The sequence below is a fragment of the Penaeus monodon genome, chromosome 12, assembly GCF_015228065.2.
Source record: "Penaeus monodon isolate SGIC_2016 chromosome 12, NSTDA_Pmon_1, whole genome shotgun sequence".
Classification (NCBI taxonomy): domain Eukaryota; kingdom Metazoa; phylum Arthropoda; class Malacostraca; order Decapoda; family Penaeidae; genus Penaeus; species Penaeus monodon.
Window position 1 is genome coordinate 18,495,118 of NC_051397.1, and position 14,533 is coordinate 18,509,650.

A 14,533-nucleotide genomic window follows, 5' to 3' on the forward strand; every position below is an offset into this window, starting at 1 on the left:
TGGCAAACCGAAGACAAGACTGAGCGCCAACATTAAAGATATTTGCGGGCTGTCGATGGTGCAAGTGGAAAGAAAAGCGGAAGATCGAGTTGAGTGGCGAAGGATGGTGGAGAGGTCCACGGGTGCTCAAACATGAGCATGCCGTTATTGATGATATCATCATCAACCTGAATCAATCCACTGCAGGATGTAGGCCTCTCCCAGTCTTTTCCAACTTTGCCTTGCGTTTTTTGTTTCCAGTTGTGGTCCCTAAATTCCGTTATTGCTTTACGCCATCTTGTCATTGGTCTTCTTTATGTTATCTATAGTCCAGTCAGTTACGTTCTTTGTCCATCTGTCTCCGACGTATATAACCTGCCCATTGCCATGTTTTTTTTATTGATGCTCCCAAGTATATCTTCCACTTTCCTTCTGTCTATTTTACCGGGCTTCCCTTCCAAGCCTGGGTCTGTGCGCTGATAACTCTGCTTACTCATATGTATATATATTTGTGAATACACACTTACACAGAGACATACACTCACATACATATGAGTAAGCAGAGTTATCAGTGCACAGCCAGGCTTAGAAGGGAAGCTCGGTTAGATAGAAGGATATGCATCCAGAAGGGCATTCGGTCATATATATAGCGACTCCACATAATAATGGGATAAAAGTTACAGCAAGAAGAAGTCAGCACAGAGCTCTCTCTCCTCCTCTGTCTCTTTTTCTATCTCTCTCTCTCCTACTTATCTCCCCTTCTCTCTCTGTCTGTCTGTCTGTCTGTCTCTCTATCTATCTATCTATTTATCTCTTTCTCTCTCCTTCTTCTTTCTCCCTATTTCTATGTCTGTCTGTGTTTTGTCTCGTCTCGAGTCTCTTCTCATCGTCTCTCTCATCGCTCCTCCTCTCGTCCTCTCTATCTCTCTCTTGTCTCCTCTCTTTCCTCTCCCTTCTCATCTGCCTTTCTCTTCTGCTACTCCGTCTATTCCCTTCGCATTTGCTGTTTTCTCTGTCTCTTTTTAGTCTGTCGTCTGGTCTCTCTCTCCTCGTCTCTCTCGTGACTCTCTCGTCTCGGAAAAAATACATTATTCTCTCGTACCCTCTCTTTCATTCGTTTGGTTCCACGATCGCTCTCATTCTCGTCTCTCTGGGGGTCTCTCAGAGGGCGTCTTCATCTTCTCTTATCTCTCTCATCTTTCTCCTCTTGTCCTCTCCCCCTCGTCTCTCGTCTCTTTTTTTTTACTCCTTTTGTGCTCTCTGCGACCTCCATTCCTTGTTTAGCTAGAAGATTGTGTTTGAAGATGACTTAATTCATTCACAATACATTTTCCGGGGTTGCTCCGACCTCGCCCAGTGACTGTGGCGCTGACGTCCTGCTCTTATATTTAATAACTTTATTTATTCTTAACATATATAACATTAGTCCCATGTCCTACACATTCCTGAACAGGTCTCAGCTCGGATCTTCGTGTCCCGCTGATGCTTGTGTGAAGCTGTGGTTTTGTTCCGCGTCCCTCGAGACACAGGAGTGCTTGATCTCAGGAGGGAGTAACGAGAGACGACATGCTCATCCTATGCGGTGACATTACTCTTCGGTCCTGGGCGTTTTTTATCGGCCGACTGCTGTGCGCAGGATCGCGTAGAAAGTTGTTTGCCCTTGATGCCATTTTTTCCTGCACGTTTGTGAAGACGAGGTAGTGAATAGACCTGCTACGCCGCTGTCCTTGGATCCTCAGAGGGCCGCTACTCCTTACAAAAAAAAAAAAAAAAAGTGGCCGTGCGGATTTTCTTATTCTCGTCCCTGATGGAAAAAAAAAAGCGGGGGGGGGTTGTGTGTACCCAGGGGGGCAGGGCATGGTAGATGAGCCGGTTGTGGGCCGCTTTCAGCTGCTGAGCCCTATTGCATGGGGTGGCCGATGGTTAAATACCGCTGACGTTCAAAAGCTCTTCTGTCTCTTGCCCAAGACAAGCCTCTGCGCTGACATCAAGGCGAGCGTCTTCTGTCGGGTTTGTTGACCCTCAGATCGAAATTCGTACTTCACTCGACAGTAGCTTCTGGCTCCACTCTGTGGACGTCATGACAAACTCTCCTCAGCATCTGAGCGTGTGAGGTCTACGATTCTCTCACTTCGTCATACCGTATGACCACGCGAAACGCATGCTCTGTTCGCGTGCAGATTCTGGCATGGTTGAGTCGAAGGGAGAATCCACTAGGCACAGTGCATGAGGAGTGAACGCATCATGGCCCAGGCTCATACACCTTAAGGCGAGGGCGATCGATGAAATCAATTGTCTGTTTGGCGGAATCCGCTTTCCCTACCTTATATGTCCAAGGTGGTAGAGCTAGTTTGGCGAGTGCTCCCACTTCCTGTGTGCATGCTGAGTCCTCACCTCTTGCATCCTCTGGCAGTTGATTGGTGAAGGTGGTGTATCTGTTCTTCTTGTTTTTGTTCTCTGGTTCTTGTTATTATCAATTCCTTATTTGTTTTGTTGTTCTGCTAGAGTATTTTGTCCGCCCATGTTTGTTATGATTTATTTATTTGTTGGGTTCAACCTGCGAGTAGAAGTTTGACTTGGAGTTTTCATACTCTATGTCGGCCAGCTTACAGGGGTTTGTAATCCCCAAGCCTCCTTTTCTGGCGGCAATTTCAAGCATATGGAACTTTCGACGTCGCGTGGTGTTCGCGTCCTCCTGCTATAGCCGTATAATAGATTCCCTCTTGATTGTTTGATTGTTTCAGAGGGTTGCGAGAGGTATGCCCAATTCTGGCACTGTCCTCAGGGAGGTAATTCCATCTGGTGCCTTGATTCCAAATGTGTAGGTTGGGCGGTGTTATGTCGGCGTGATGTTCTATGGTAGCTATTTAGCAGCCTACAGCGGATCTCGATTTACCGCACGTCCTCGACCCTGTCCTTTATAAAATTTTTCTCCATGTCGTGCATTGGGCCAAGTATTGCTCCCCGCTAGATGTTTCTCTCGGCACGGACATGTTTTTATTGTTATGCCAATGTTTTTTAAATTTTTCCTTGGCCAAGGTCAAGTTTTTGGGCTGTCACATCAGCACAGTTTTTTGGCATTAGGATAATAGCCTTGTCATTGCCCATAGAGTACTGTCTCGTCCCCACCATTTCTTATGTCCTCAAATTTTTCCGCCCACTGTTATGTCATCGGGACGTAGGCACATGCTTTACTTTCGTCTTCTCGTGGCTGATGCGATCTTGGTAGTTTTAGTGAAGGCCAATGGCATACATTGCATGGCAACGTGGGTCCACCATGGTGGGTGGTGGCCTTCTGTAATCTGCGGAATCTATATTTCGACATCTTCTCCGGTTTTTCCCTGTCACTACCGAATTGTTTGTTGGGATGTGATTAGAGGTTCTCTATGTATCTAGCAAAGCTGGGGCATATTTAGCCGTGTGTTGTGGAGCGTGACCTTTCTATTGATGTATTGAATGCGTTTGATGCATCCACTCCATGAGTCACTGACTGCATCGCAATCTCTGGCTCATCGATCTTCCTCATCGCGTGTATTGGTGCCGTTGAAGTCCGCATCCCGCTTTTGTCAGCGCATACTTGCAGGTTTTCCCACTGCCTTGTTGTTTATGTCATCTTTAACGACGTTCCATCACTGCCTGGTGCCGATGATTCTTCTTAGGACCTCGCCTTACATGCCGATGACGGCAACCTGTTTCTTGTCGGCCGCCAGATGAAGCGCGTCAGACCGTGAGGGCGCAGGTCTGGGCAATTCCTCAGTTGCCATTTTTCTGGCCAAGGCTGCTATGGTGTTACACAGAGCCCTGCGAACTGCCAAGCTAACGTGCTTAATATGTTGCCACGACTAGGTGGCATCCATGGCCTGATGGTCCGGCGGCACCGGGTGTGTGGAAGGCAATGCTTCTCCAAATTCTCATCCTCCTGTTATTCTGTCGAATATTACAGGTGGAGGTGGGATATACTCCTCCCTGGTAGCGTTGCTTCGGCCGTCGGCTTCTGGTAAATAGCTGGCTGGGTGCTTGGTCACTCAGCGCCTGACACGTGGCCTCGTCCAGGGTGGAGGGGTCCGTGGGAATGCCTTTGATAAGAGAGCGCGGGTTGCTGAGATATTTTTCCTTTGCTTGATCATGCTAGAGAATCTCGAGCAATGTCTCTCTGAATTGGTTGCTGCTGTTTTTCTTCTTTTATTTTTGTCAGAGCTTGTGTCTACTCGGCAGAGGTCTTTTCTCTCCGCCTTTTCCCCTTCCCACCTTTCCATCCTCCTCTCCTCCATTGGCCTTTCCTGGTTCTCTGTTGTTTTGGATTTGCTGTGAGTTCGCTGGCATATCAGATGAGGAAATGGCGATTGCTTTAAAAGCAAGAGGTTGCATGGTGGAGATTCATGGATGTATTCGTCTGAGGTGACGAAATTATTTCTTTATAAATTCTTTGGCTGCATTGCCTTTGGATTTCGAATATATTGCTGGGTGAGAAGGTGACTATCTTAATTTACATTGTGTCCGTTATCGAATGCTTCGTAATCGTCCGGCTTGCCATATCGCATGGGGGAGTCTCCCCCCCTTCCCGCGTTGTCTGCTGGCCCCGTTCCCGCTCGCCTCGGCGAGCTGTGCTTGGGTGTCTCCGTTGGCCGGTTTCCTTCGCTTTCCGGGGTTTCTTCTCGCTGTTTCAATCTGATCTGGCACATGAACCCCTTCTGAAGTTTGTGCTGATCTTTGATTGATTGCGCGTCGTGGCGCATCGTATGCAATTTCCTGTTGTACATGGTGCAGCAGTAAAATGATGGCAACTTGTATATGTTTTTTGATGATCAAACTACTCTTATCTTTATATATATGTTTGTGTACGTGAGTGGGGTCGTATTGCACTATATTTGAATAATGATAAATTTCACTGCGTTGCCCTGTCGCTGCTTCGTGCTTAGTTCTATGGTGGTGCGAACGGTTGTTCCTTATCAGGGGGGCGGGGGTCAGGTCACGGATTCTTGAACGAGAGAGAGAGTGAGAATTTTATCTCCGTTTTAATTCGTATATTCTTTCTGTAATGGAAATGGATTTTTCTTTGTCACAAAGGTATACCTTATTATATGCTATTATCCACTACTTCTCGTTTAATGAACCTTTTATGTCATTTAGTAGCCTTTACTGATACACATTGTATTTCACCGATTAATTAATGACGACGTGAGGCATCTCACAGTTGTCACGGCCGGCACTGGGAGTTGTCCGGAAATATAATTTCACGTTGCTTGAACAATCGTTTTAAATAGTTTCCTCCGGTTATTTTTCCTGCACATTGGTTATTCACTAGTTTCACTTTTAATTCACTTAATGGTCAATTGTATCATGTTATTTTTTCAATTATGTTTTGGTAATTCGCTGTGTCTTTATCACGCGTTATTTGATCGAAATCGCCGGAGCGTCTCTCCACACGTCTGCACCACACACGTCTCTCTCCCTCTCTCTCTCTCTCTCTCTCTCTCTCTCTCTCTTTCGCTTGCTGTTTTTCTCTGTCTGCCTTTATATTTCTCTCTCTCTCTCTCTCTCTCTCTCTCTCTCTCTCTCTCTCTCTCTCTCTCTCTCTCTCTCTCTCTCTCTCTGTTTCTGTTTCTCTCTCTCTCTCCTTCTCTGTCTCTCTCTCTCTCTCTTTCTCTCTCTCTCTGTCTCTCTCTGTCTCTCTCTCTCTCTCCTTCTCTGTCTCTCTCTCTCTCTCTTTCTCTCTCTCGGTCTCTCTCTCTCTCTCTTTCTCTCTCGTTCTCCCTCCCTCCCTCCTCTCTCTCTCTTCTCTCCTCTCCCCTCTCTCTCTCTCTCTCTCTCTCTCTCTCTCTAATAAGTAATGTATGTATGTGTGTGTGTATATATATATATATATATATATATATATATATATATATATATATATATATATATATATATATAAAAGTATGTATGATATATATATATATATTATATTATATATATATATATATGTATATATATATATATATATATATATATATATATATATATATATATACATATATATATATATATATATATATATATATATATATATATATCTTTCTCTCTCTCTCTCTCTTTCTCTCTCTCTCTTTCTCTATCTCTGTCTCTCTCTCTCTTTCTCTATCTCTGTCTCTCTCTCTCTCTCTCTCTCTCTCTCTCTCTCTCTCTCCTTCTCTGTCTCTTTCTCTCTCTCTCTCTCCTACTTATCTCCCCTTCTCTCTGTCTGTCTGTCTGTCTGTCTGTCTGTCTCTCTCTATCTATCTATTTATCTCTTTCTCTCTCCTTTTTCTCTCTCCCTATTTCTCTCTGTGTCTGTCTCTGTCTCTCTCTCTCTCTGTGTCTGTCTCTCTGTCTGTCTCTCTGTCTCTCAAGAGCAATGGTGGCATCATTTTCAGATTAGTGAAGTAGACTCATCATTCAAACACTTTTTTAGTCTTTCAATTTTGTGTAACTGGCCTGTTAGTTATAAACAACGTCTAAACAACGTCCTAATACACTCAGGACACTAATGTTGCGTCTATACTAATGTTGCGTCTATAGAATTAATTTCAAACTTAGAGTAAAATATAATAATGCTCGATACCAACAAATCTACTAGATTTTGATCCTTCAAAGTCATGGAGTGTTCCTTTATTTCATTTTGTTTAGGATTTAGTAAGTATGCATTTTTCTGAGTCCTTTTAGATACTGATAAGTTTTCACTTTTACCTCCATTCCTGATACTTCGGCTTTCTCAGTCCCCAGCATCAGAGTAAACACAGGTGTGGTGCCTGATGTAAACAGGGGTAAGCTTAGGGAAAAAAACTGCTAAACCACATAAAATATTTTTGGAACATCTCTCTCTCTACTCATACACACCCTTAACTCCTCCCTCCACAGACACCCTTTCATCCTAACAGCCGTTGGAAGGTGCTGCAGCCATTCTCGGAGATGTATGTGACAAACGCAGCTAATATCGCGGAGCGTAAATAAAAACTTGTTCTTGCAATGCGGTCAGTAGGTGAGTGCAAATGTTGTTATGTCTAGGGGGTAGATTATAAAGGTGACTTGACATGAATATTCGTAGAGAAAATAATGGAATTGCAAAAAGACATACAACACATACGAAGACCTACACCACTGCAATGCAAGACATATTCAACAACCCACGAACAAACATTTTCCCTTCATAAAAGGTCTTGCAAACTGTCCTTGGACGGCAACCAACCGCGTATTCTTGTATTCTGGAGGAAACCTTGCCCTGGGAGGGACGAGGACGGGGATAAAATTCATAAACTATGATGGTGCTAGTTTAGAATCCTCTGAAAAGGAAAAGTTCGTTTACGACAAATAGCAGGTGAAAAAATGTAAATGCGCATATATACATATAGTATCATACAAACACACACACGCAAGTTGCTTATACATACAGTGTATTTGTAGACACACCCATTTATATCTAGCTAGCTACCTATTTATGTATACACACACACAAACACACACACACACACACACACACACACACACACACACACACACACACACACACATATATATATATATATATATATATATATATATATATATATATAGTATATAATATATATAATATATATAATATATATCACACACATATATATACGCACACACACACATATATATATATATATATATATATATATATATATATATATATATATATATATATATATATATATATATATATATATATATATATATATATATATATATATATATATATATATATATATATATATATATATATATATATATATTATATATATATATATATATATAAGGAAGAGGAAAACCAACGCGGCAGAGAAGAACGTGATTGTGCAATTGCAAATGTTTTGGAGATGCAATCTCCATCATCAGTGCTACAACAAAAACAGAGAAAATTAATTCTAGTACATACACAATAATAATAATAATAATAATGTAAGGTGGTCTTGGATGCTGCATCTCGTCCTCTCCGCTCTCCTGCTCTGGCTGCTCATGCTGGAGGACTGATCGCTGGTTGTCCCTTTTATTATCTGGCCGATTCTCGTTTTATATGTTTTTATTATTTTAATTTAGTTTACCCCCTTTTATCTGATTTTCTGTACTTGTTTATTTATAATTTAATACTGAGACTTCTTATGATTATATTTTTTATTGGCTTTTATCCTTTTAGTATTTAATGATTCTGTCAATTTTTTAAGGTCTCGGTTTTACTTCATGTTTTATTTCGAGTTTTAGGGAAACGTTTATTGCATTTCGTTTATTCTTTCTTTTAAGTACATCGGCTTTCTTTTTCTATAATTTTCATTTTTAGTTTTACATTTTATTTTTACCCATTTTTATTTGTATGTTTTTAGTCTATTTGTTTATGGAAATATTTTGAAAATGTTTGCCTCTGACGTCACCGAGGCAATGTAAACAAGATTTTTTGCGAACAATAAGAGTTGGTCAAGACAGTCAGCGAGTGTTTTATGTACGATCCCCAGTGACAAAAACCGGCGTTGTCGCCATTTTTCCAAGCGAAAAACAGAGGCGATCACGGAAGACAATAAGTTAAGTACTGACATACCTGACATTCTTTGCTTAGGAGCTGGACGTGATCACAGAGCATTTTTATGAATAATTTTAACATCTGGTTTTAATCATGAACTGGCTGGTATTCTTTCCTTTTTTTTACTTGTAACTTTTACTTTTCCATGGGAGTCTGAGTGATTTTAGTTTACTGTCTTAGCTTCACCGATCTGGGTTTTAAGCTGCCGTAATGAAGTTTAGGTTGGGGATTTCTTTTTTAAGCCTTCAGCTGTGACGCCAGGCTGGCTGGTTCGTCTCTGTTTTAGTGGTAAGGCCTTCAGCCAGACTCTCCACTTGGAGGTCATCTCTTTAGTTTTTCGTATACGGCAGTTTTAGCTATTTCACGTGCCTTCAGCATGCCCTTTTACATTTTGCTTTTTTTTTTTTTTTTTTTTTTGATCATTTGTCAATTTTAGTATTTAATTCTGTTTAGACTGAACATCAGAAAGAGATGTCACCTGGAACAAACCATATAAATGATTTGAATCCCCCCCCCCATGCTACCACATCAGGGAATTCAAATTGACAGGGGTTAACCAGGTCCTTTGCGCCTGTATCCCTCGCCAGCATCAAGGGAGGGCGAGAGTTCTGTAAACTTGATGAGCTGGGACGGGACCCCTCGGTTTACGGAGATCACACTACAATGTCGTTTTTGGTGGCTTTTTGCGGTGGGATGTTCCAGTGAATGAGCTAACGCTCTTGATTAATCACTTTCTGATGTTGAGACGTCCAGTAATAAACATTTTTATGTCATGCATGCTTTTTAAGTAGTCGTTGGTGAGCCACTTATTTACCTTTTACTGTTTGTGTTTTATGTTCTGCTGTTTTCTCCTCATTTACAGGTTTTCAGGGTATTTAGTTTTATTTTTGTAGTTTTTAGAGCTTGGCTTCTTTCCAGTTTTTATCTTTTCTCTTTCAGAGTTAGATTTTTTTATTGCTAACTGCCAGCTCGCCTAGTTAGTTTTACCGTGGCTCATTTAGTGTAGGATGTTTTCACTTTTTCTCTATTAACCCTTTTACCCCCAGCCAGTTCATTTGGTGGTGCAGTGTCTTTGCTGTGTGCAGTAGCTATTGTACATGAACTGTGATTTCTCCGTCGACCTGTGTCTATCGGTCTGTGTTGGTGTTTTTGTATTGCTGCTAGCAGTACTGTATTTGTTGTGTTGTGTGCGCCAAGTGCTGTTAGCATTTGTTTGCTGCGTTCCTGGCATGCCGAATAGCAGGGAGAGGCAGGAGCGTTACCAGAGACTCCAGCAGCGTCGGAATATCCAGATGAGTAGCCAGCCGACATCCCGGGAGGTCTCCCCGACACCACGTCGCCTACCGGGTGGTTCCAACCCGGATGTACGTGAAGCTGTGCAGATGATGGTCACAGAGGTATCCATGTTTGACCAGATCATGGAGAAAATCAACTCTCTAGTCAGTGAAGTACGGGATTACAAGGAGCAGAATGATGCCCGGCTGCAGCGCCATGAAGAAGCCCTTAGACAACACGTGCAGGTTGATACTCGACCTCAGAGGCTAGATGCAGAGCAGCCAGCGGACCGTAACCTCAATCATTCACAAGAGGACCAACTAGAACAGGAGGGTCAGATTCAGCAGCTCCGTCGCCAGCTCGAGGAATGCAACAAGCAGTTGGAGGAGGCCCGCCAACAACTACAGGGATCGAGCACTGCACCTACATCCATGGAAAGTGCCCGCGACCAGGAAATTCAGCAGCTCCGTCATCAGCTTGAGGTACGGAACAGAGAGCTGATAGAGGCCCGCCACCAACTACAGAGGTCAAGTGTTGTACCTACCTCCATGGAACGTGCCCGAGACCAAGAAATTCAGGAGCTTCGTCGCCAACTCCAACAGCGGGACCACGAGCTAGCAGAGGTCCGCCGCCTTGCTCCCACAGTACAGCATATTGTGGCTCGGTGTCAAGACCATCATCATCAGTCTCCTGCCGTCAATGGAAGCCGCTCTCCTCCTCGGCCTCTTCCTCGGAACCGTCCCCACACCCCAGTACCAGAGCAGCAGCCATATCCAATACGACAACACACATATGACCCACATTCATCCTTGCCGCAGCAGTTCCAGCGCAGTTCTTCACCTCAGCGTCACCAACCAGAACATCCCTCGTCTCAGGCATCCAGCATGCCTTTTTCATATATTTTCACAAAGGAGACCATCCCTCACTTTAAGGGAGATACATCTGCCTCACAGCCCCTCAAAAAGTACCAGGCCATAGAGAGTTGGATTCGGACAATTGAGAACATTGTGAAGCCAGCCACATCAGAGATGTTCATTCAGGCAGCACGAGCTAACTGCAGAGGACCTGCCGAACTGATCATAAATTCCCCTCTTTTCGACTCCATCACAGAGTGGGACACATTTAAAGCAGCTCTCCGAAGTAAGTTTCGAGGTACCTACACCTCCTCCGATTTCTACAAGGTTCTCTATGACATCCGCATGACACCAAGCCAAGCACCAATGGACTTCTTTTTGCAGTTAGAGGGGCATGTTTACCAGGGATACAGGGATCACCGGGAAGCAATTGGTGACCCATCAGAACTAGTGAAGAGGGTCTTCTTAAGTGGCATCCCTGCATGGCTCCAAGACTTCCTCTCTGTAAAAGAAGATGGTAGCCCAACCCAGATAGCCGAAACCAGCACAGCGTATCTGGAATTCACGCAATGGCATCAGGCATAGTGATATGTCGCCAAAAGAAGAGAATCCCTACCACCCCAACCGTCCTCCACGGGGTCGGGATTTGTATGCCATGCCCGTGGCTGCTGAGCGTTCCAGCCTGTCACCTCGTCGCCAATCACCTGTCCAGGAGAGGTGGTGTGAGCACCATCGGGTAAGGACCCATGATACATCCGAGTGCAGAGCCAGGGCTGAGATCCTTGATCCACATTCTCCAAGACGACGATGCTACCATTGCAGAGGTCCAGGTCATTTAGTGAGAGATTGCCCCTTTCGTCAGCGCCAGGGTGACCAAGCTCCTGGGACCACTGGCAGGTTTGAACCAAGGAGCACCTCACATGGGGAGGAAACTTATCGAGAAGGGAACAGCTGTGACAGGGCTTACCGGACGACCAGTTGCGGCACTCAATGTTAATGATTCTACAGTACCTTGCTTTCTCGATACAGGATCTGAAGTGACAATTGTCAAGCCCCAAGCCCTTAAGTGGATTGATCCTCATGACCACCTGCGCAGGAGGAGGACTACAAGTAGTCTGCGAGGCGTGTCTGGCCGGCCAATTGACACCTTGAGTGAAGTAACCCTTGTTTTTCACATTAACTCAGACTTGGAAATACGCCATACTGTTACTGTGTGTGATGTAAGGTTTCCTGGAGACATCCTCTTGGGTATAGACTTTTTACGAAGAACCACATTCAGCCTTTCCTCTGACTCTCAGGATGACTGTGCCTGCCTGACTTTAGAAGGCCAGGAGTTTTTAGTGAATTATACTGATACTCAATCCCTGCAGCTGAGTTTAGTGAGTGTGACCGCACCAGAAACTATAGAAAATGCTGAAGTAAGCCACTCTTCACCTCGCTTACCACCGCCTGACACACCTACTGCTGTGCACCTTTACCGAACGACGAAGCTTCCACCACACAGTGGGCGTTTCTTGGAAGGTGTAGTGGCAAGGTCTGCCCCTAATGATGGGGACATGTTGTTTACGCCTCGGGTGTCAGCTGTGTGCATATCGCCTTGTGTGCTCTTTGCTGTATCTGGACGTCGATGCCCCGTGTGGGCAGTCAACGACACTGCCAGGCCAGTCCGACTAACCCAAGGAACATGCTTGGGGATGGTAGCTGCAGTCGAGGCTGTTTTTACGGCAGGAACCACATCCTCCGAGCCTTCAGAACCTTCCAGTGCCAGCAATACCTGCAACCCTGCTTGTCTTGATCTGCCAGAGGACCACATAGATGAGGATTTCCAGTGGGAAGAGGACCAGTTTGACAGAACCTTTGGGGTAGAGGATTTTGGATATGGTAGTATTGTCACTGATGCTGCTGATGATCTCCCACCATCACAAGCCCTTGCTGCAATTGAAGCTGCTAATATTCCAGATTACCCATTGCCCTTGGATACTGAATACCAGATGCCTGAGCTGGGGCACTTGGAAGATGATCAGCGCAGGGAGTTGCAGACCTACAATGTCCTTTTTGATGGAGGTGAGGATGCTGTGGGCCATATCCCAGGCATTCAGCACAGGATTGACACAGGTCAAGCAACACCTGTATGTACCCGCCAGTGGCGTCTCCCGCGGGCAACTCGACAAACCATACGCAAGCAGTGTGATGCCATGCTTAAGAACGGTGTCATTGAGTCCTCAACTTCACCATGGTTGAGCCCTGTTGTCCTGGTGAAGAAGAAAGATGGATCACTTAGGTTTTGTGTGGATTATAGGCACTTGAATGCAGTAACAACAGCAGACACATTTCCTCTGCCAAGGATTGACGAGCTTCTTGATGAATTAGGCCCCTCTGACACGTTTACCACTCTTGATGCAAGGGCAGCTTATTGGAGTGTTGAGGTTCATCCCGAGGACCGCCCCAAGACAGCATTTAGTGATGGATATTGGCTTTTTCAATTTCGGAGACTACCTTTCGGCCTTAGTACTGCGCCTACCAATTTCCAGAGGACGATGAATATTGTCCTGTCGTCTGTCCTGGGACACCACACCTTGGCATATTTGGATGATGTGGTTATTTACTCTAGGGGCTTTCCACAGCATTTGAAAGATCTAGAAGAAACCCTGAGTCTACTGGCAGCAGCTGGGTTGAAGCTGAATATGGACAAGTGCAAGTTTGCTGCAACCACAATAAACTTTTTGGGATTCACTATATCTCCCGAAGGTGTATTGCCCGATCAAGACAAGGTTGCAGCTATTTTAGCAACACCTGCACCTCGATCCATTAAAGAAGTTCGTTGATTTTTGGGTGCAACAGGTTTTTTCAGGAAACACATAGAGGGGTATGCAACCAGTGCAGCTCCACTCCACCTCCTCTTGAAAAAAGGCCAGAGTTGGAAGTGGGACAAAGACCAGCAACAGGCATTTGAAGATCTGAAAAGGTGTCTGGCATCGGCTCCAGTTCTTCGACAGCCAGACTTCACGCAACCCTTTGAGCTACACACAGATGCAAGTAGTATTGCCTTGGGAGCAGCTTTAATTCAGCGAGATCACGACGGTGCACCACACGCTATTGCTTACTACAGTAGGAAACTGCGAGACCCTGAAACTCGTTACCCACCCATTGACTGTGAGGCACTAGCAGTTGTTGAGGGTGTTAGGGTCTTTGATTCGTACTTATATGGACGCAAGTTTATCATTTACACAGACCATCGCCCTCTTGTATACATCTTCAAACACCGGACGAAATCACCGCGGATGACCAGATACTCTCATGATCTGTCCTATTATACTTTGAGATCCGGTACAAAGAAGGTCCCACGAACTACGTCCCTGATTTGCTATCACGACAGATTGCTGCCATAGATGTTCGACAACTGTCTTCACAAGAGCTTGCCCTGGAGCAAAGCCAGGATCCTGCACTTCAAGATCTCCTGTCCTATCTGAGTGATGGCACTGTACCCAAGAAAAAGCCTCCAGTCTCCCTCTCAGACTTTGAAATGAAAGATGGGGTCTTGTACCGACTGCCAGATAAAATTGTGTACCAGCTGTGTGTTCCAGAAAAGCTGCGAGACTTGGCAATGAAAGCAGCTCATACACCACCTCTAGCAATGCATCCTGGTATCCATAGGACGTACGAGAATCTACGCAACATGTTCTATTGGCCCAACATGCTACGTGATGTACGCCGTTATGTGGAACATTGCCTTGTGTGCCAGCAATCAAGAGGCATTGCCCAACGTGTTCCAATGGCTGACACACCTCTAGCTCTTTATCCACTGGAACGAGTATCATTGGACATTCTTGACCTGTGCCAGGCCCCTATGAGATGGGCATTGACTGTTTTAGAC

At 44.7% G+C, this 14,533-nt stretch overlaps 1 protein-coding gene across 1 annotated transcript; it reads left to right on the forward strand.

Moving 5' to 3' along the window:
- The first annotated feature begins 11,275 nt into the window (after positions 1–11,275).
- Positions 11,276–11,656, forward strand: LOC119579782. The gene has a single exon (XM_037927672.1). The coding sequence runs from the start codon at positions 11,315–11,317 to the stop codon at positions 11,654–11,656; it is 342 nt and encodes a 113-aa protein (XP_037783600.1). The 5' UTR covers positions 11,276–11,314.
- Positions 11,657–14,533: the final 2,877 nt, after the last annotated feature.

Coding starts and splice junctions, on each gene's coding strand:
- LOC119579782 (XM_037927672.1), top strand. CDS start 11,315: ATGCCCGTGGCTGCTGAGCGTTCCAGCCTGTCACCTCGTCGCCAATCA.